General features: G+C 39.9%; 1 protein-coding gene across 3 annotated transcripts; it reads left to right on the top strand.

The window, feature by feature from the left end:
* The first annotated feature begins 781 nt into the window (after nt 1–781).
* hoe1 (OCA2 melanosomal transmembrane protein hoepel1) lies at nt 782–20853 on the top strand. 3 transcript variants are annotated; one of them, XM_017151306.3, is made up of 12 exons: nt 4764–4921; nt 6814–7392; nt 16222–16328; nt 17251–17395; nt 17467–17527; nt 17589–17727; nt 18214–19118; nt 19176–19505; nt 19570–19917; nt 19980–20127; nt 20188–20281; nt 20342–20853. In XM_017151306.3, exons 2-12 carry the CDS (start codon nt 7316–7318, stop codon nt 20424–20426), a joined length of 2439 nt encoding a protein of 812 aa, XP_017006795.2. In that variant the 5' UTR covers nt 4764–4921; nt 6814–7315; the 3' UTR covers nt 20427–20853. The 3 variants fall into 3 exon arrangements, with proteins under 3 accessions (XP_017006794.2, XP_017006795.2, XP_017006796.2); XM_017151305.3 differs by lacking the exons at nt 4764–4921; nt 6814–7392 and adding an exon at nt 782–975; XM_017151307.3 differs by lacking the exons at nt 4764–4921; nt 6814–7392 and adding an exon at nt 13347–13779.
* Nucleotides 20854–21016: the final 163 nt, after the last annotated feature.

A 21016-nucleotide genomic window follows, 5' to 3' on the forward strand; every position in this document is an offset into this window, starting at 1 on the left:
TAATGTCGTGTAAAATGCTCTAATTTTAGATTTTATTGTCTGAGGTCAAAGTGGGGAAATCGTAAAAATTAATCAGGCAGTAAATAGAAAACAAGGGAAAATTATGGTCTTGATTTTGGGATTTGAATTTTACATTTATCACAACGATTTCTGGAATCGTTAAGAACCCTATAAAGCAACCTATAAATTTCATAATATTCTTATTTTTGCACTTATCCCAAATGCACCTTGGGGGGAAAACATAAACAGCGATAAATAATTCCTGAGACTGACCATTGCCAAGTTCAATGTTGACCAGAATATCCGCATATGAAGGTGTTTGCCTGTATATACGATATATAGTATATAGAAAGACAAACGCTGGTCAATAAATGAGAACAAGACAAAATAGAATAGCAACAAGGGATTTTCTCGGGTGGTTGTTGCTGTTTATTTGCTCTGCTGCCGCTGCTGCTGCTGCTGCGCTTTCCACGCTTTTCCCACAGCGCTCGTGTTCCATAGGTAAATTGTATTTTAAGTTCTCAAACAAATGGCCACCAGGGAGGGGCAGCGGGAACGGATGACCCGATGTGTCCGCCATGCGGAGAGGAGACTGCCAGCAGTTTTATGGCAGCCGCGAGAGGGAAAGTCAGCCCCGAACGACTGACTGAATTTTAATTAATTTGCGCCAAGGAATAAAGTGAAAATTGGCTTAGACTTAGTCCGCCTTTTTCGTCCCCGCGCCGCAGGCCATTAAAGATGTGACAAGTGTACGAAATTTCGCGAGAATTGTGTCTGTTTTTTAAGGTGAACCAAAATGACATCGCCCTATGGGTATAGCAAGCCCACCTTCATGATCACCGACCACACTCAGGATCCGTATCATCTGCAGCAGGGCGACGAGGACGATGAACAGGATGAGGATGAGGAGCGGCACTCGAAGCTGCAGGAGATCATCAGTTGGCTGCATTTGAATGCCAAGCATCGCAGCAAATGGTAGGTCGTGCACATCAAGTATACGCCACGGGTGGCCCATTCTCTTCGGCTTAGTTCTTTATTAAGTATACGCCCCGTGGCGCCACCGCCACTCGAAGTTCTCTTGTTTATTTGTTCGCTTCCGTTTTCTCATTAGCCTGACATTTAATTGTGGTCGCGGAGATGGCGGTGGGTCCCCGAAAACTTTTCCTTTTAATGTCTCGCTAAGCTCCTTAATAACGGTCCATTGGCTGCTTTTTGTTTGTCTTTCCCGAAAAGAAATCAATTTGCGTACATTTTATGGATTTTAAGCCGCTGAGAGCGGCAACAGATGGTGCCCATTGAGATTGATTACATTTTGTTTGATTTTTAGTTGGGTGAATACACACAATAATATTGGTCAGACAAAATATAATAAAAGTAAGATATCTCGCAGAGTGACGAATGTGGTCTCTTGGGTTTCTCACTGCTTTACTTTTCCTGGAAAATCCGTTTCGAATTCAGACATAATTGAAATTAACTTTATTTTTGTTTTGATGGGGAATTTTTTCCAGCTAAGCTTGTGGTTATAAAAAATGCCTTAATGGCATTCAGCCATTGTTGTTCTGGACACAAGCTTTCAGACTTTGTGTGAATAATTCCAAGAATAGTTGGCATATACACATTGCCAGCCTAAGCCAATCTTTTGTTTCAGCATTTCACTTCTGGGAACTATCATTCGATATTGCTTGTTGATAATCAATAATGTAATACCTTGGACACGTGTGAATTAGCTAAAGTACAAAGAGACTGAGAAACTATTATTAATAAACAATGGCGAATAAATATTGACTTGCCTTGCATTATATATTTATTTATAGTACTGGATTTCCGTTGGCAAATACGTGATTCACAGCAGCCTCCGCAGCTGTTTGTGATACTATTTTCCCCATCTCATCTGGTCCACAACTAATGGCGCTATAAACAAGTGTCGTATTCAAATTAATGCACACACTCCCACACAAATAGCTAAGCGTTATCAGTGGAGTGGAAACGTAGTGTAATCTGAATTACATCCACAGTTGGTCTTCAATTAAAAGTTCCGCCTTGTTAATTAACAATTAAAGGGAAAACTTGAGATTGTAAACCACTGAGTTCGCTGGTTTATAACGCAGTTATACTCGGTTGCAATAGAGAGGGATTTACAGGGTGTGGGGAGACTTTATAGAGCTAAGGAAAAAAAAAATATTTATTTATCAGCACTGAAAAATATTTAAAGATTAATATTTTAAGTAAAAATACCCATGCAACTGAATTTAACAATTTTAAATATTTTCTATATAATTATTTTCTCACCCTGTAACCTTATGACATATTGTTGACAAACAAACCTGAAGCAAACCTAATTATATAAGAACTTGTTATTTACATAATTGTTTTTTATTAACTCACGCTGTCTCCAGTCAGTCTTGTTTAATTCTGGAATCCATAAATTAATTTATGCATATAGGGTGTAATTAATTTACAATTTTGCATGGGCTGACGGAATTTAATTACGTACCATACATCGATTTGAGCCTTCGGCAAATAGCTATTAAATGTCTGTATATCCAGAGAGGGTTATGGGTGAAAAGTTGAAGGCCGCTTATCGTCCTTAGCATTGACAGCTGAACACTTTGATGTGGCTGGCCATTAACTTTGACTTTCAGACTCGTATTTGGAAAAGTGGTTCTACAGACTGTCTGCCATATTGAACCACGTGATCCCGGCAGGAACATCAAACCCAAGTTTGGTGGTGCCATGATGACATGAACTGTGTGAAAGTCGGTCTGCGGCGAACCACATGTGTGTAGTTTGCGGAAACTTGTCATAGTTCCGGTGGTGAGAGAAGGTGCCAATAGCTATCCCAGTACATGAGGGCTTTCCGCGCACAATTTTCTGTCAAACTGTAAATACTTTTCTGTTGCCAAGGGATGGGCTTAGGGGCTGTAAAGGTTCCGGAATCCACATATGTATATGGTGTGTGTGCTTCTATGTACATGGCTTTGGGGGCCAACCTTTGAGGCACAATTGAGTGGAAATGAATTATGTATAAGCTGTTATTATAATATAGAATTTACTTAATAATAGATTAGTTGTTTAAATTATTTTGCCTTCAGTAAAGAATTACTTACTTTATAAAGAATTCAATATTAAGCAATATACACCTCAAGGAATTGTTGATAAAACATTGATATTAATTATGATATCTCCCTAAAAATGTGATAGTACTTAACCCATATAATTTCTCATTGGCTGCACCCAAACCCCTTATTATTCAGATGGCTTAACCGTAGAGACCTTGAGTCAAGACACAATTTTTATTGGAAAAAACACAGAGCTCTGAAGGCACACACCTATTGCGTCTCACTCTGAATATAGCCGTTCATCAGCATTATTATTATTATTATCACCGTTCTATTGAATGTGGGTGAGGATGAAAATGGAAATTGCAAAATAAAAGAGCGTAAATATTAAGCTTTAAAGCCGCTCAAATGTCAAACAGCTCGTGACGAGAACTAATATACACGAGTTCACTTTGTGCTCCTTGGAGTGTGTTTTTGTTTGCCGTTTCATTGTCAGTGGCATGGTTTTTGGGTTTTGTGTTTCGGATTCTGGGATTGCGAACCGAAATCGAGGGAATTGAGATGGGGCTCATCCACATCAGAAGCTGTTTGCATGACCCCCGTTTGATAAATTCGCCTTTTGTCTGCCCGTACTAAAAAAATACACAAATGTGGCACACACACACATGCAAATCGGACCGCGCGTGGTCGTCTATATTGTCGGAATTGGAAGCTTCGCTGGGATTTATCATCTTTGGCCTATAAATAAACAAGCAGTCGGCCTTAAATTTGATAAAGCTTGTATTTTTCTTATTTTGCAGATTTCACTTTCGTTTTGAGGAAGTCTCGAGAGCTTTCGTCGAGATTCTCGACTTACTCTATTGCCATTTGCATGACTATTTTTAGGTTTTATGACAAGTGTTTTAAATTTGCACTAATTACTCGACTTGTTGCTTGTGCGGTGATTTCTAAAGGCTAAGCAAGAATAAATCTGCTGATTAGCTCTATTATATTCTGATGTTTCAATTAGCACGCTTAAGTTGGAGTAAACAATTGATTAGGAAGGGGGAATGAATCACAGCAAATTTATCAGTTTATAAATATTTTTTTATTTCAGACAAGTTCGTGTTCTATTTAAATGAGCATTGCCATTAAAGGCATCATATAATAGCTAACATTAAAAAATAATTACAGCCATTAGTCACACTTGGGAGTTGGCCTGCATTACAAATATAATCCTAAGGGATGTACATTAAGTTGAACCCTTACAACAGTTGTTTTAATAGTTACATAATAATTAAAATAATACCCATCATTGACACCCCTGAAAAAACTGACCTTGTTCCCAAATAAATATACAAATAAACACTTTTTTAGCCGCCTTTAAATCCAACCGGCCTAAAGGCCTCAAGTTCAAGTTGTTGGCCACTGGAATACGACCAATTCCAGTTCCAACAAAGCCCCCAAAAACAGTGGCATTCAACAGCTATTGAAAGCTTCGCTTTCCATTCAATTGCCGGGGGCGCTTTCAATGCGCCATTCAACTGAAAACAGCTGCGACAATGGCGACGCACGAAGCAGCAACATTCAGTATCGGTATCAGTGGCTATATAGCATCGGCAGAGGCATCGGCAGCGGCATCGGCATCGGTAGCGGCATCGGAATCGGAATCGGCAGTAACCGGCTGAAATAACTAGGAACGCGGCACCGAGCCCGCAGATTTATTCAGTTTACAACTTTCGCTTGAAACGGACGTGCGACTTTGTCCGGCAATCGCGTTCGAGTGGCAAACAATAGAGATACAAATAAATAGTAATAACAAAATAACTGAATGCACAAATAACGGGCATATAAAAAAAACCGAAACATTTACAAAACCCAAAGTGAGCTTACAATTAAATTAGAATTTCTTTCCAAGAAATAAAGAGAATTTTCCTTAAAAAGTTCAGGGTTGTGGCTGCAGCAGGTGGAGATGTAGAATAGATAAAAGCACATTTAATTATGGAAATTTTTCCTTTGTTCCACGGGCATTCGGCCCTATCCTATTTCCAGTTTCTTATTACCTCAAGATAATTTTGCTCATTAGGCGGGGCCCGAAAAAGAGCAATTTCTTTGTAGGTAATTAGTCTGCTTCTGCTTCTGACTTTCTGAATAATTGGTTAGCGTCTGGTGACTGCAATTCCTTCGTATATATAGATTAACTGAAGGATTCCCCAGGATTCAGGCACATTTTCTATGTGGGAAATTTCCCAACTGGTATTTACCAAATCGTGATTAAACATTCAAACATTCAACATTCGATGGCATGTGAGGAGGTCCTTCAGGAGAAATGGGGCTATCAGTGGCTGGCAAATATTTCATAATTTATGGATGACCGACCCCGAGTCGCACCTTTTAGCCCAACCCAATCAATAATTGACCACTGACAGGCCACGCAAATAAGTAATATATTCAGCTGGGCAAATTGATTCATCAGCATAACATCATCGAGTGGTCGAAATGAAAATGAAAACCGATATGGAAACGGAAACGGAAGCAGAAAGTAATTCCGAAAAGCGCCCCCAAAAAGTAGGCAACACAAAAAGGGAAAACCATACGTGTCTGGCTTTCATGTTAGTTTTTAAAGATTTGCAAACTTTTCTTGACACTCATTTTAGATATTCATGCCAGTCTAGATATGAGTGTCCCAAACAAAACTTAGCCCATCCGTCACTTTTCCCCTGCCCCCAAGGCTAAAACAACATTTATGAGCTGGAGCCAACGAAAAGGGCTTTTAAGGAAAACTCAAATACATTTTAAGTGATTGCTAGAGGCTTCTGAAGGTCTCAAACTTTTGTGGCGTTAATTTGCAAAGGATTCAGACAGGATGCGAAAAGTTTTACTGGCAAAACATTAAGACATTAAAAAGTCTGTGAAATAAACCCTCTGGTGGAATTACTTTCGAGTTCTGAGAGTATAATTATACTTCATTAAAATCAATTAGTAATTAGACAAATGCTCCTATACATAAGTTCAGTAAAACTCATACTTTCCAAACCAACAAAATGCTTTCAGAGGTTCTGACCCGAATTTTGCAGAATATATATTTATTCTCCATCCCCAACATAGACATAGATGGCTTATCCACCTTGTTGACACATTTATGTGCCAAAATATATATAAATATCCCGCCCCCAACGATGACATATCTTTGAAAGCAATTTCCGCTTCACGCACAGGATATTTTCGGTGCCATTTTATATGTTTTTTTGGGTTAAACGTGAGTCCTTGCCACGTGTGTGTTTTGCATTTGACCCGTATTTCTAAATTCCCCAGATGGCCGCCCATAATTTGAAAGGGTTTTTAATTATGCGCCCTTCTAAATTGTTTAATGTTTGCAAGCTTACGCCGACTAATTAGCAGCAAACACCATAATTAAATAGAACTTAATGCGCAGATATAGAGTGCAAACATTGTAAACACATCGGAAATCAACCGATGAAACGTGCTCCCTGAACCGCAGACGATGACGTACGTGATCATCCCTTTCGATTGGGTTTTTGATGTGCCAACTGATTCGGCTGATAGATAAAATGAGGCCATGAGAAAACTAAACGAATATTGATTCCCAATTAGGCCGGGTTCGAGGCCTGTCCATCAGGCGACTATTCTCGTCACTCTGGACCCTGAATAATTAATCCCTGCCCTGCGTGACGCAACCATGAACTTTTTTTGTTTCGGTTTTCGGGGAAACCAGCTGTTATTTTTATTTATCAATTTATTTACCACCCAAAAGCCAGTGCTGCGTATGCGTGATTCGTTTATATGAAGCGGAGGCACAAAACCCTTTACAACATCAAGATGTACAAGAGAAAGGCCTAAAAGCCAAAAATAAATTTTTGTGATTTGCGATAATAATTAGTATTAATAGATACCGGGTTCAAGCCAATCGGAACCCAAAAGTTTAAGTCAGAATCGCGTCTAGACGTCAGCGGCTTAATTAATTTAACACGCTCCTCGATTCGGTCAAAATTGCGCCCGTACGGGTTCACGCTGCGCCCAGCCCACCGCCCACTGCCACCCCCCACCACCACCCACTGCCTCCCAGCACCACCGACAACAACAACCTCACCGACAACAACAACAGCAGCAAGACGACGGACTCCGGCACAGTGGGTCACACAGCCGGATCTTCCACGGTATCGCGGCGCCACAGTGGGAGTGGCAGTGGGCGGGACAGTGGGCGTGGCAGGGTGCCCAGCATCCACAAGAAGCGCAAGAACATCTGGCCATTCAAGATGCGGGTGAAGGTGACCAAGCGCCTGTGGCCCCACCGACAGGCGTCCACCAAGAGCGACAGGTTTCCACAGCCAAAGTAAGTGCAAGTGACTCTATTCATCAACTACAAATTTAAGAAAAATTCAACTAAGTGTTTTCTTAACCATATGCATAAATTATTAAAATTTCAGCTTCAGCTTTTTTATTATTTATTAGGTTTTAAACGTGGCAAATATGCGAATTATTATAAAGTCAGTGTGCATTATTTTTAAGCTCATCAAAAGAGCAATGGTAATTAATTATATTTCGTAGAAAATAAAGGCAGTAATATTCGAAATGGCTTTAATACTGTCAAATGCAATAAATTACTACCAAAGTCAAAAGCTAAAATAATGAACATCATAAGGATTATTAAGAGACGACAGAACAGTTAAGCAGCTTATGATGGGAGCTAATTGAATCAATCATTCAGTCAATTAATGGAAACATTTAAAAGCTTATTTTAACTATAAAATCAAAATGAGCGTTAAATTATTATTATTACATGTTCATTTAACTTAAATTCCTCCCTGCTTAAATTCTATTAAAGTATATACTTTTGCAATGGATATGAGCTGGTCTTAGCTTCATTCCAACTTTGTCTCCGTTAAACCTATCCTTTGAACCTTTCCCATTACAAGATGGCGATTCCCGCAGAAAGATGCCAAAGTTCATGAGGCGAAACCTGCTTTGCCTTACATCTGCTAATGCAAAATTCCCATACTCGTATATTTATATGTTTATATGGGTTTCTTATGTCTCGGCCGAAGGGCACGTGCCTGGAACTCCGGCGAAGAATGGGCCGGATAGGAGGCAGTTCCGGTGCCCGTCTCGACCACAACATAAACATAAACATGTAATCGTGTACGAGTCTAATTTTCCCTTGAATGGCAGCAACATGTGTCGACCCGAAACGAGAAAAACAAGAAAGAAATTAATGTCAGACATTTAATTTCCGTTTGCCCAAAAAACAAGGGACAAATGTGTGGAGTTCGGTTTCCGTTGCCATTAATGTTTCAATAGAGAGCACTTCATTGAATTGGGAAAGGAAAATTCGTGGGCATACTTCTTAGAATCAGGTATTGCCATTCAGAAAAATCCATCTATCCATCCATCAATCGAGCTGTTCAGTGAGGCGTGTTGTTGGGTCCTCAAAGTGTCCTGAAAACGTGCTTTCGTTTTTCTATTCTTTTCTTTTGGAGTGAGGTACACAAAAAGAAGGCCTTAGACAAATACTAATTAATTTGTTTGGCCAAATGACCGCCGGGAAAATAAACAAAGTCGATAAACAAACCGAAAACTGACTTCATTTGGCTGCTAAATTATTCTGCAATTAATTTTCAATTTGTTTGCCTTGTTTTTATTTGTTTTGGGAGAAGACAACACTGCGTATGCTTAACTTCAGCACCCGCCAATCGCTCATCCGCCCTGTGTTTTGGTCGGCGTTTTTAAGTAAGCCATTAACACCGCCACCCCGCCTTAAATGTGGGTCAGCCAAAAGTAAAAATTCTTTCACATAACGCGAACTGCGACGACGACGACCTCGTCCGCGCAGCCAAGGTCAAATTCTGGCCCCCGTCTCAGTCCCCCTCGATTCTGCATTGTTCTAAGCTCATTCAAAATGTGATTATGAGCCCGGCCAGGATGTGTGTTTCTGAGATCCGACGACAGCAAGAGCCATAAAAATGGCACATGAATAATTAAAACATTTAATGCCAAAATTGGGTTAAGGCACTGCAGTTGACATTTGCCATGAAAGGCAGAGAAAAGGTCGCAAGAAGTACAAATAAAGAATCTCTAAACCATAACACATAAAAATACTTAATTTAAATTTACATAAATTACGAAATTAAAAAAATAAAGCCTCTCCTTAAGCATCGTAAAGTATAAACTAAAAGATATCAATCAGTCATGACCTAACAACATTATACAATACCTATAAATAACCACTTCCCAAGAAAAGATTAATGTACAAAACATCTCGTAGTCTGAATACTAATAAGCTGAATAAAATATTCTATAACTGCAGTTTGATTTACTCAATTATCGCAGAGTAAGCCTTTAGTATGTGGAAATTAAAAATGCAAATGAATACAAGCTAGAACTCCAGCTATGCCAGCAATTTGCATACGACACTCGGCTGCAAGCTGAACCTTTGCTTTGTGTGGGAATGGAAACCCACCCCCAACCACCCACTACTTAGCCCTGCCCTTGGCGAAATGGCCATTCTCAGTCACAGTTCGATTTATGGAGGCGTCGACGAAACGTGTGACTATGAGCCCATTAGGAACGTGTGCCATTTGCCACTCTGCCGAGCAGCTGAACTCCTCCAAGGGCCACCAAGCCACGTCGCCAACTGACGCCTTTTCAATTAATTAACTCACATTTTTCGCAATGGAAAAATACTCGCACGGTCGGCGAAAGATTTAACTTGCTAATCGGGGCCCCAACACCCTCCTCTTCTTGATTTAAAAATAAGACTTAAAGTCGCTCACATGCGACTCGCCAAACGCCAATCGCCAAACGAAAAACGCCGAGTGCAGAGCGGTTTCAGGCTTTCAATTTCTCGAAATTAATGAAGCGTGTCGCATTGAAAGCGCCACATGAATGACATGCCCACTGGCGAAACGGGAACGGGAAGAGATTGCACTGAGAGAAAAGCTTACTAAATAAAAATCATTGTAATTGTAAAAAAAAATATTAGAAAATCTAAAAATTTGATTTTTAAAATAAAGTCCTTCTTAAAACAATTATTTGGTCATCCATAAATGTTTTTTTCATACTCTAAACTATACCATTATTTTATATATTTAAAATTAATAATAATTTGTGCCTGTGCATATATAATATGAAGAAGAAAGTTCAAATGGGGAGGAGTAAGGAGACCGACCGAATGACCGACTGGATAAAATTACGTTTTTTCGGGTCTGTAATTTCGTTATCAACATAGTCGCACAATGACCTATATATACACATTCCCGTCTCTGCATAAGTGTGCGTGAGTGCTTGTGTCTGTGTGAGTGCAGCTTACTTAAGCAAGTTTGAGTTGATTTAATATATATCCCAACATAAGAGGAAAGCCGTTTGATAAGCGCGTGTTCATTTAATTTATCAAACGGAAAAAGTGCGTGCTCTCTCAATTGCTCCGCCTGAACTTTAATATTCTTCCAAAATGTCTCTAAATTGACGAGATATTTTTAGAAAAATTTATTTTTAACAACCGAAAATCCTAATTCAATTTGTTGGACAAAAATTAATCTAAATAGATGTTTAACTCGGTTTTTGCTACATTCTTCCAGTTTATAGCTGTCAGATTTTGTCTGTATTGGCTAATCATAATTGAAATGAATTGACGAGTGCATGAACAAATTACTTAGAAGTAATTATCTTGTCATTTACATGCAAACAATGGGCTTATTCAACTTGAAATTAACAGCAATTAACCAAGTGCACTGCAATGAAAACTGTAACTAACGTAGTATAGTGTAAAAAAACCTGAGCCATTTAAATCCCTAACTCCAATACAAATAATATCTTATCCCTTGAAATTAGTTAATACTTAGCTCGTCTCTATTATTTACCAACTAAAATAAAAGATGTAATATTAGTGTATAGGTTGCCCTGCCTCCTATCAATTGAGGTATTAAATAGCACTCTGTGGAAAAAATAATACAATCGGGCCCAGACGGGGCGTGCCCCATCGGCTATTAGCCACTTGCCGCTGGAAGTGCGCACATTACGCTAAACGCTTCAGTTTCTTCGATTTATGCTTCCATTTCGATTCGATTTCAATGCCACGGGGCTGTGTTAACCTGAAACCCCCGAGTTGGCACTCTCGTTTCAATTAAATTGCATTTCACTCGGCCACGGCAAACACTTGTGGCAGCTCGGTCAACACGGGCGATATATCTGTAGTGGCAAAAGCACTCTGTTCTTCATGCTTGGAGACCTTTTTCATTAGCCCGGGCTGCGAAATGGCTATCATTAGGTGGCTGGCGGTGTCAGATTGCAATTGTGGCCCTGGGCTGGCTTGATTTTCTAATCTATAGGGGGAAAAGTATTACATTACCTGTCGCATTATGCAAACTTGGCAAGCCAAGCACACCTGTGACGTCAGTGAGTCAGCAGCAAGTGGATTTCCGTTGAGTTGGCCAAAAAGTACCTAAAGCTTAAAATATTTTCTGCTTATTCGACAGAATCTCTTCGTTTCGTGTGATATGCGTCTGCCAAAAGTTTTGACAGGCGCCACATCTCCCTCGGGTGCCTTTCAATTACTCGGATATATTGTAGAATGAATACGCCTTGAATTTTGCATCACGTGGGGGCGTTCGGATTTGGCTCAATTTCTCAACATTCGCCCACAAAATTTACATGCGAATTGAAGGCACCCTTGAACTCCAAGGCCTCGCGAAGCACTCGCTGAATATGCCTTCAATTTAGGCGGTCTACGAGTATTTCATAATTCGCAGCACAGCTCCTTAACACAATAATTGAACCTCGAGCAGCTGATTCCTCGCCAAATTGCAGAATAAGCCCATACTATACTATACAGTATAAAGTGCAAACGACGCGAGTTCATAGCTCATCTGTGCCATAAAATCATTTAAAACAAGCGGAACAAATTGATGAAAATTGTATCGGGTTGCGGCTTAAAATAGACTTTATAATTGGAACTATATCAAGTTAGATTAAAGTACTTTTTTTTTTGATTTGAATGCCTTATTTGTTAAATGTAATAAGTAAAATGTAAAACAAGAATTATAAAGATGGTGACTTAACTTTGATGATATTTTAATTAAAATCATTTTTATTAACTGTCAATTTCTTGGTTATTTTAAAATGTTTTTCAATGGTAAGACCAATTTTTAGTTTCCCGAAGATTAGTTTGATTTTTTTTTGGCTTTCTAAAATACATTTAGTGATTATTAGATTATTATAAATGTTAATAAAAGTCTTAAGTTAAGACTCTTAACAATAACGTTTTTTTTTCGTTATTTGAAGCCAATTCTTTGTTTTTGTTATTTTATTAGTGTTCTACAATTCTTAACTCCCGATTAAACTATGCGTAGCGCAGAGCAAGATCAAAAGCATCGCAGAACAACTGTCAAATGTGATAAATCAAGTGTAATTGAAAGAAGTGCAAATAAGCCAACGCCAGCAGCAATAACAACAATGACGGAAGAGAGCGGAAAAGTAAACACTGAGCGATAGAGAGGGTTCTCAGCGAAGCCGAAAATGAAGAACCCCCGCAGTGGGTGGCAGGGGGAGAAAGAGCCTATGCTCAGGCTACGCTGCACACAACAAATGCACTAAACAAAATGATTCCAAAAAATCTAAAAATAGTTGATTCTTAATTTTAAGGATACATTATATTTTTATCATTTTGCTTTTTTTGGTAAAGTTAACTTCGAAATTATTTTCGCCGGTTGTAATTGAACTCGGGACCTTTGATTAAGGTTAAACGTTATACACACTAAGCAATTAACATCAATTGTTAATATGATGCACCTTCAATCCTTAATCTTATAACCATTATTTTCGGTTATCTATTAAACTTTTTTTAAAAAACTACTTTTTTTAACATTTTTTTTTATCATTTTATACTTTATACATTATACTTATACTAAAAATTTTTTTTCGGTTCCTCAAAAGCATTTTGTGAAAACCAACATTTTTTTTCGACTTTATGAACTTAAACTATGTGAGATTTATTAATTGAAGGGTTAATTTTTTCGAGTGTGAGAACGATGGATCGGTCGAGTTAGTTGTTGGATTTTGAGTGCACTTGCAGTGGCGGCGGAGAAAGCATAAATGCGAATAATGAGCAAAGCGCGGCCAGCGAGAGATAACTGATGATGATGATGGAAAGCGAATGTGAATATCAGGAAATTTTATTTTATTTGAGCTCTTGTTTACCTTCTTCTTTGCCGCGCTGCTTCGCCGCTGCGACTGCGGCAGCGACGCCACTGCGATTGCGACTTGGGCTGCATTAAAACCTACAAAATAGGGTAAAAAACTGGGGACGACAGTTAGTACCGCTTCAGCTTTCGACCGCATATATACGCCCGATCCCAGTCACGATCGGCGGCAATAAATAAAGCACCGAAAAGGGCACGCGACAATAAAGAGCGCAGTTCAAGCGTCACTCGAGCTGCAACAAGTGGTCAAGGCAACGCGATCCCGCTATTTAATTAAAGATCGGCTCTCTCCCTCGATTTCGCCCATTATCCCAGCGGCGCAAAAATATGCGATTAACGCAGGAAATTTTACATTTTCCCCGGCTTTTCTATTAAAGCGCTTCGCGAGTGTCTGCCTATTGCAATTTACGTAATAAAACGCTTTTTTCGCGGATATACTTGTCGAGTGTCGCATTTCCCGAAGCCCCAGGACTAAGGATGGCTTACAATTACAACAACAGCTCCGAGGATAACGCATACGAGGATGAGTATGTGTCCCGAGGGGGGATCAAAATGAATTGTGTTCTAGCCCTAAGAAGCCTGTCATCGGTTTTAATGCGTTTACCTTTCCTACAGATAAAGAAATTTATTGAATTAAAGAAGAAATTTGATATCTATTTAATAAATAGAAATGGCTTAATTCGATGTAAAGTTATTGTTTCGGATATTTAAAGGCTCTTTCGCCTGACAAGTGATTTAAAAATATATATTATACGTTTTTTATCTGTGTATAATACAAAAGAAAAACCGACAAATTGTCGGGAAGTCCACTGGAGCGTAAAACTCGTTTGGCTCCTGCTAATGATAGCTTGTCTATCCTATACACAGGATACGCCTGGGTTTGTGGGTCTCCTTTTCCGCTTCGGGCTGATGGGTGAATCAATCTTTGACACGGACACTTGTCTTCACTTCAGCTGATGAAAGCCGTGACATAAAGTAGCTGTTCAAAGTATTAAGAGCCATCAACAAAATCATTTAATCATTGCGTTGAGGAGACGGCGGACTGCTTGAGGCTTTGCTCTTTGAGCTGGGTTAAAATTCTTTTCATTTTCTGAGAAAATTTCCACATACATTACTTTAGGATTGGATGAATTTAAAAATCCACATTTTAAATGTTGTTATTTTATTAGAGAAAAAGCTGTGCTTTAATGACATGGTATTGTATTTTACCTACTTAAACATTTAATTTTCCCGACAACAACTGGTCAGGAAAAATATTCAATTAAAATTCATAAAAACTCGTTTATTTTGGAAAACACTCCCATCCTAACTTGCGTTAATTTCACCTCATCACATGAGGCAATCTCAGATCTTATGACTAATGAAAGAGCTACAAAATCTAGAGCTATCTAAACTGAGTATCGCAATTGAGGCAAGTTCAAGCTAAAATGTCGGCTTCTCTATATATCTGCTATATAAAGTCATCAACGGTGTGTGTTCGGTGAAGAAAATCAGTGTCAGCATTACTTTGGCGGTCTTGTCTTTGTTTCTGTTTAAGTTTCTGATTCTGATTTTGTTGCCGTTTCTGTTTCTGTTTCTGTTTATGACATGACTACATCGCCGTCCGTCCATCAAGACAGCTAATTGAAACTTAAGTAAATATAATTTATGACTTATTTCGAGCACTTTTCATCGTTCTAACGCAGGCTTAAGTAAATTTAGTCAAGCCGACTGAATTAAGATTTGTGTGCCCACTTGAGTCAAGTGCACAAATTGCATTTATTTAGCCCGCACACGTGATGCGATTCCCAATGCACTCTCAATGTTGTTTCCACCGAGGAACCTCCTTCGAATTGACCTCAGCTGCTTGGATTCAGTAATTATGGCAAAGAGTCATTAAACTCGCATTTCAAATGGAAATGTAAATGGTACTGAAACTGAAAACAATATTTTATGGCCAGTATAAATAGACAGCTTTCTTTGGTCCGATGAGTTTCCCTCTGATAACGACCTTAAAGCGGTTCTGATTCTGAATCGGATTGTGTGGCATTGCGCTTTAATTGAGCTCGTTCTTGTGCGATTCTTTGAAAAATCTAAAAATGTGTATTGAAGATAGCTTGACTTTGAATTCGGTCAGTTTGCGTGGAAATTAGAATATGAATTGCTATCATTTTTTGTTATCTTTCGGACTACGTGACGTGCGGAACGTTGCTTTCGGGTGCCTCATAATGGTATTTTTTAGTATTAGTAATAGGAACTAAACCACTTAAAAATTAATCATGTATTGAGACGTATAATCTCTTAAAACCACTCAATAACTTTTTTTATAACATTAATATATATTTTAAAAAAATCACAAAGTTTTAAAGACTTGAACATTATTTTTTATACATTTTTAATACAAACCAGCTTCTTGATAACTAAGTTTTTTCCATATTTTCACATCTACTTATATTCAAATATATTTACTGAAATCTCATTTTATTGCAACTTCCCTAAAAGCCCTTTTAGATTTGTTGTCAATCAGATTCCTTGCTAAGGAGATTTTCATTCACTTCCTTAACCACAAGTGAATTTCCACTTCATGTGGCATAAGCTGGGACCCTCGAGAAACCCGTTTTAGGGTAAACAACTTCGATTTAAAGTCTTTATAAGAGTCAAATCAAATAAATACAAATTGTTGCACGCACGAGCAAAGGGAAACAGAATCGAATGGGAGGAGAAAAATCAATATGGATGTGCTAAAAAATTTATTGAATGTTTTTTTTCCGTAGGGCTGGCGAATGAGCCACGCCCCCTCCGCCATCGAGTACCTGAACAAACAAATTCCAACACAAGTCGGGTAATCTTATTAAATCTTTATTCTCTGCTTATTTCTCCTCTCTTTTCCGGCGCTGCGTTTCATGGCTCCCCGATGGGTAACAAAAATCCTGCCTCCTCATCCTGGAACTCCTGGTTCTCCCGACTTTCCTGGCTCACCACACATGCAGCGAAGTAACAGAAGGTGCCTTACAGGTCTGGCGAACTCTGCCGGAGCGAATTCGTCAGGATCCCAGTCTCGCGTCCTTTCGCCAGGAGCACGAACGTCTGCATGGCGGTAAGTTTGGCCACATCCTGCCCCCGGATCACATAATTTCGCTTTTTTATGTCTGGCTGTTGCTACCTTTTTTATTGCCGTAATTATTGCTGAATTTTTTATTGCCATTTGCGTTGGCGTTGCCATTGACATTGGAAATTGTCCGGGTATTTTGGTTTTTTTTGCCTGATTTGCATACCAAAAACTTAAGTCCAGGCTTATCTTCAATTGTCTTGATGGACGCACTATTTGGGGCTTAGGAAATTATGATAATACCAGGGTTCCAGTCTTTTTCCGGCATATGATGTCACTGGGCAAGTATTATCTTAAATTAGAGGGTTCAGGGAGAGCAGATTGCGCTTTCAAATAATCCACAAAATTATAATGTGTATGCTTTTTATGAAATTATATGGCGAATTTCCTTCTAAATTCCTGGTGGTCAATGTAAATAATTTGTGAGTTAAGAGAAGATGATTTTCTTTATATATTATATTTATTTGAGAAAAAAATAGATAGATTCACATAAGAAAAGGACTTCCTATAATAGTAGTTCCCAATCCCTGGGGCTGAATTAGCTGTCCGAAACCTTCGAGTTGCCAATGTCCTTTTCCGCATCCTTGTCTCTTCAGCCATCAGTCAGTGGGCCAATGTGTCCCCCAGCTCGCTCATGGCCATTTATGGGTATTTATAGCCTCGACTCGATTGCCTTGCGGCTGTGCCAATAAAATAATGCCAACACGTGGCAGGTGGTGGTGGCCAAAGGCCAAGTTAAGTTAATTCCCGGCCAAACTCGCCACAGTTAACCGTCGGTTGTCCTTCCGCGAGCAGCGAATGAGTAGAATTTCGCACAAATATTTGCCAGTTCCGGGACAGGGTTAGCTAAACCAGCCATAAAGGTCATCGCTGGATAACTATTTTTAATTAAATCTTTATATTCACACAGATGTGGATCCCCTGCAGGCGGAGGAGTCGGAGGTTCGGGTGGAGAATGGACACCACGAGGAGACCGCTCTGGCCAACCAGGCCTTCACACAGATCGGGATTAATGTGACAAACGAGGCGGGTCAGGTGCGGGTGCTCGACGGCAGGTTCGTAGTTCTGTGCCCCTCGATTGTCAGTTACGTAATTAGTGCAACCAGTTTTATGTGATTCCCCGCAGGGACCTGGAGAACAACAATGACGATCAACATGACGAGGCCGAACCGCATGCCAAAAGTTTGGTGGGTTATATAAGAAAACCTTTCGATAAATATATATTTTAATATTTTTGTTAATTTCCAGATCCGAAAGTATCTCATCTGGTTCAAGATTGCCGTGCTGCTGGTGGTCTGGTGCGTCTTCACCGCCTTCCTAATGTCCAACAACGAGCATGTGGACCAGCTGAGCCTCATAAGTGTTCCTAGGAATAGCTCACCAAGAGGTAACTAGGAGTATAAGTATTCCCACACAGAAAAAAAATTTACAAAAGATCAGATTGATATATGCTGGTCAATTTTATATTTTTTAAAGATTTCGTTTCATATCATTTTGATATGAATAAAGATTATGTTTATCTTATTTTACATTATTGGTTAAAAAAATACTACATTTGGTATTTTAAATGATGAGATAAAATATCATTTTGATATGAAATTCATCCTTTTTCATATAGAATCTAGCTCACCCAGAGGTAGTTAGGATTTACTAGGAGTATAAGTATATCATATAAACTAAGGGTTTTCCTACACAGAAAAAAAATTGACAAAAGATCAAATTCATATGAATAAAGATTATGTTTATCCTATTTTACATAAATGCTTAAAAAAATACTACATTTGGTATTTTATATGATGAGATAAAAATCATTTTGATATGAAATAAGGTACAATTGATCCTATATTGAATTTTTTTTCTGTGTATCCCCCAGTATTTCCCATTGCCACCTCCAGTCTGCAGAGGATCGGCCTGGGTCTGCGAGGACCTTTCCGGCTGCAGGAGAACGAGCTGGCCCTAAACGAGAGCGTTCCACTGCCCCTGCTCCAAGTGCTGGTGATGCGCAGCTACTTCGATGGCGACGGCATGGAGATTTACATCGAGAACGCCAGCCAGGTGTGGCAGCTGGACGTGGTCTACTCAGATCTAATCGATGCCACCAGGGACACGAAGAAGCAGCGCACCTTCGAGCTGAGTCCCATTGATCCTTTGTGGTTGGCCCAGGCGAATCGCACGGAGCTGAGCTTCGAGTTCACCAGCAGCATCGAGGGGGAGCTGCCGCTCCAGCTGAATGTGGACGAGTCGCCCATTTACAAGCGGGATGGTGTGATCTATGCAGCTGTCGTACTCTGCGGTCTTTACGTGATGATCATCTGGGAGATTGTGAATCGAACATTTGCCGCCATCATCGCCTCCACGCTTTCGGTGGGAATATTGGCTGCCCTGAACTCGCGACCCTCGATGGCCACCATCATGGGTTGGATCGATGTGGAGACACTGCTGCTGCTCTTCGGCATGATGATCCTGGTGGCCATTCTCTCGGAGACCGGCGTCTTTGACTATCTGGCCGTGTATGCCTACAAGATAACCAACGGACACGTTTGGCCCCTTATCAATTGTTTGTGCCTGTTCACCGCTGTCCTGTCGTCCTTCCTGGACAATGTGACCACCGTGCTGCTGATGACCCCGGTGACGATACGACTCTGCGAGGTCATGTGCCTCAATCCGGTGCCCATACTCATGTGCATGGTCATCTACTCGAACATTGGTGGAGCATTGACTCCGGTGGGGGATCCGCCCAATGTGATCATCGCCTCGAATAGCTACATATCCAAGAATGTAAGATCAATAAGATATTTAATATAATTTCTAGAAATTAATATGTAATTTTTATAGGGCGTCAATTTCGCTGTCTTCACTTTGCACATGTTGCCCGGAGTTCTTCTGGTGATGGTGCAGACCTACATCCAATTGCGATACAAGTTCCGCAACATTAGTGATCTGCAGTTCAAGGACTCGCCGGAAGTGGAGGAACTGCGTCACGAGATCCACGTGTGGAAGCGAGCGGCTGCCAGTCTGTCGGCCTATTCAAAGGACGAGGAACTGGTGCGACAAACGCTGATGAAGAAGGTGAATCGCTTGAAGAGAAGCCTGAAGAAGCGCATGACGGCGGTCATAGAACCGGCACCCAATTACCAGCAAACTCTGGCCAATCTTCAAGCAAAGGTAGGGGATTTCTTTCGGACTTTATTTATATTTTATATAATTAATTTATATATATTTTTTTCAGTACCCCATTCGCAACAAGCCCCTGCTGATCAAGTGCTCGGCTGCCCTGCTCTTTGTGATCAGCTTGTTCTTTTTGCACTCGGTTCCGGAACTGCAGAGATTATCCTTGGGCTGGACCGCTCTGTTGGGCGCCATATTCCTGATCATACTGGCGGATATCGAGGATATGGAGGCTATATTGGCTCGCGTGGAATGGTCAACGCTGCTCTTCTTCGCAGCCCTTTTCATCCTCATGGAGGCTCTGACGGAATTGGGTTTGATTGAGTGGATCGGCAACATGACCGAGGGCATTATCCTGGGAGTGGGCGAGGATCGTCGACTAATGGTGGCCATTTTGATTATACTTTGGGTGAGCTTTTTAAAGGAATTTTAATTTAAATTTACTATATGATATATCCCAATTTAATTTAGGTTTCTGCTGTGGCTTCGGCTTTTGTGGACAACATCCCGCTGACCACAATGATGGTGAAGATTACCATATCGCTGGCGCAGAATAGCACTTTAAATCTGCCGCTGCAGCCTTTGGTTTGGGCTTTGGCTTTGGGAGCATGTTTGGGAGGTGAGTGGTGATGGTTTCTTATCTTATAATCCAGATAATATATGGTTTTTCCTTTTCCAGGCAATGGAACTCTGATCGGAGCCTCGGCCAATGTGGTTTGTGCAGGAGTGGCTGAGCAGCATGGCTACAAGTTCACCTTCCTGCAGTTCTTCAAGTGGGTTTGTTGTTAATTATGTTAACTAATTGATTAGTAATCATTTCCTATTACCAACAGAGTGGGCTTTCCCATCATGATCGGCAGCATTATAGTCACCACGGGCTACTTGCTCGTTTCGCACTCGCTGTTCGCGTGGCATTGATGAAGGGCCCCCATCTAGGAGTTGACTGTGTCGATTCGCAACAAGGCGCACTTTACCTCGTTACCTAACGGACAGAAACTGTTCCAGATGCCACACACACTCCTCCGGTTTTCGAACCCCAGACCCATCTAAACAGCACCAAGCTAGAGAGGATACCACACATCTTATGCACTAGCCATAAGTGTTTGGTTCGCAAGGAAACCAATCAGAAACACAGAAACGAAGAATATTACATAAAAATACATTTATTTTTACACATCGTTGTTAGTGTAGTGTGTAGTATAAATAACAAAACAAACAACAACAATTAAGAGAAATAAAATAAATATAAATTAATTATTTACTATTAATAATGTCGCTGAACTGTGAAACAATTGTTAAATGTTAAATGTATGAATACGAATTAAATAAAAACGAAACAAATATATTTTGAAATGTGTTTTATATTGGGATCGAATATTTTATTATCTTGTTTACATTATTTTCGGTGTTTGACATTTTTTTATTTTAGCACTTTTAACAAAAGACACATACATATTTTATGTCTTCCTTTGTAAAGTGGTTGTTTCAGTCTTTTTATGCCTGAGTTA

The sequence above is a fragment of the Drosophila takahashii genome, chromosome 2L, assembly GCF_030179915.1.
Source record: "Drosophila takahashii strain IR98-3 E-12201 chromosome 2L, DtakHiC1v2, whole genome shotgun sequence".
In the NCBI taxonomy this organism is placed as follows: domain Eukaryota; kingdom Metazoa; phylum Arthropoda; class Insecta; order Diptera; family Drosophilidae; genus Drosophila; species Drosophila takahashii.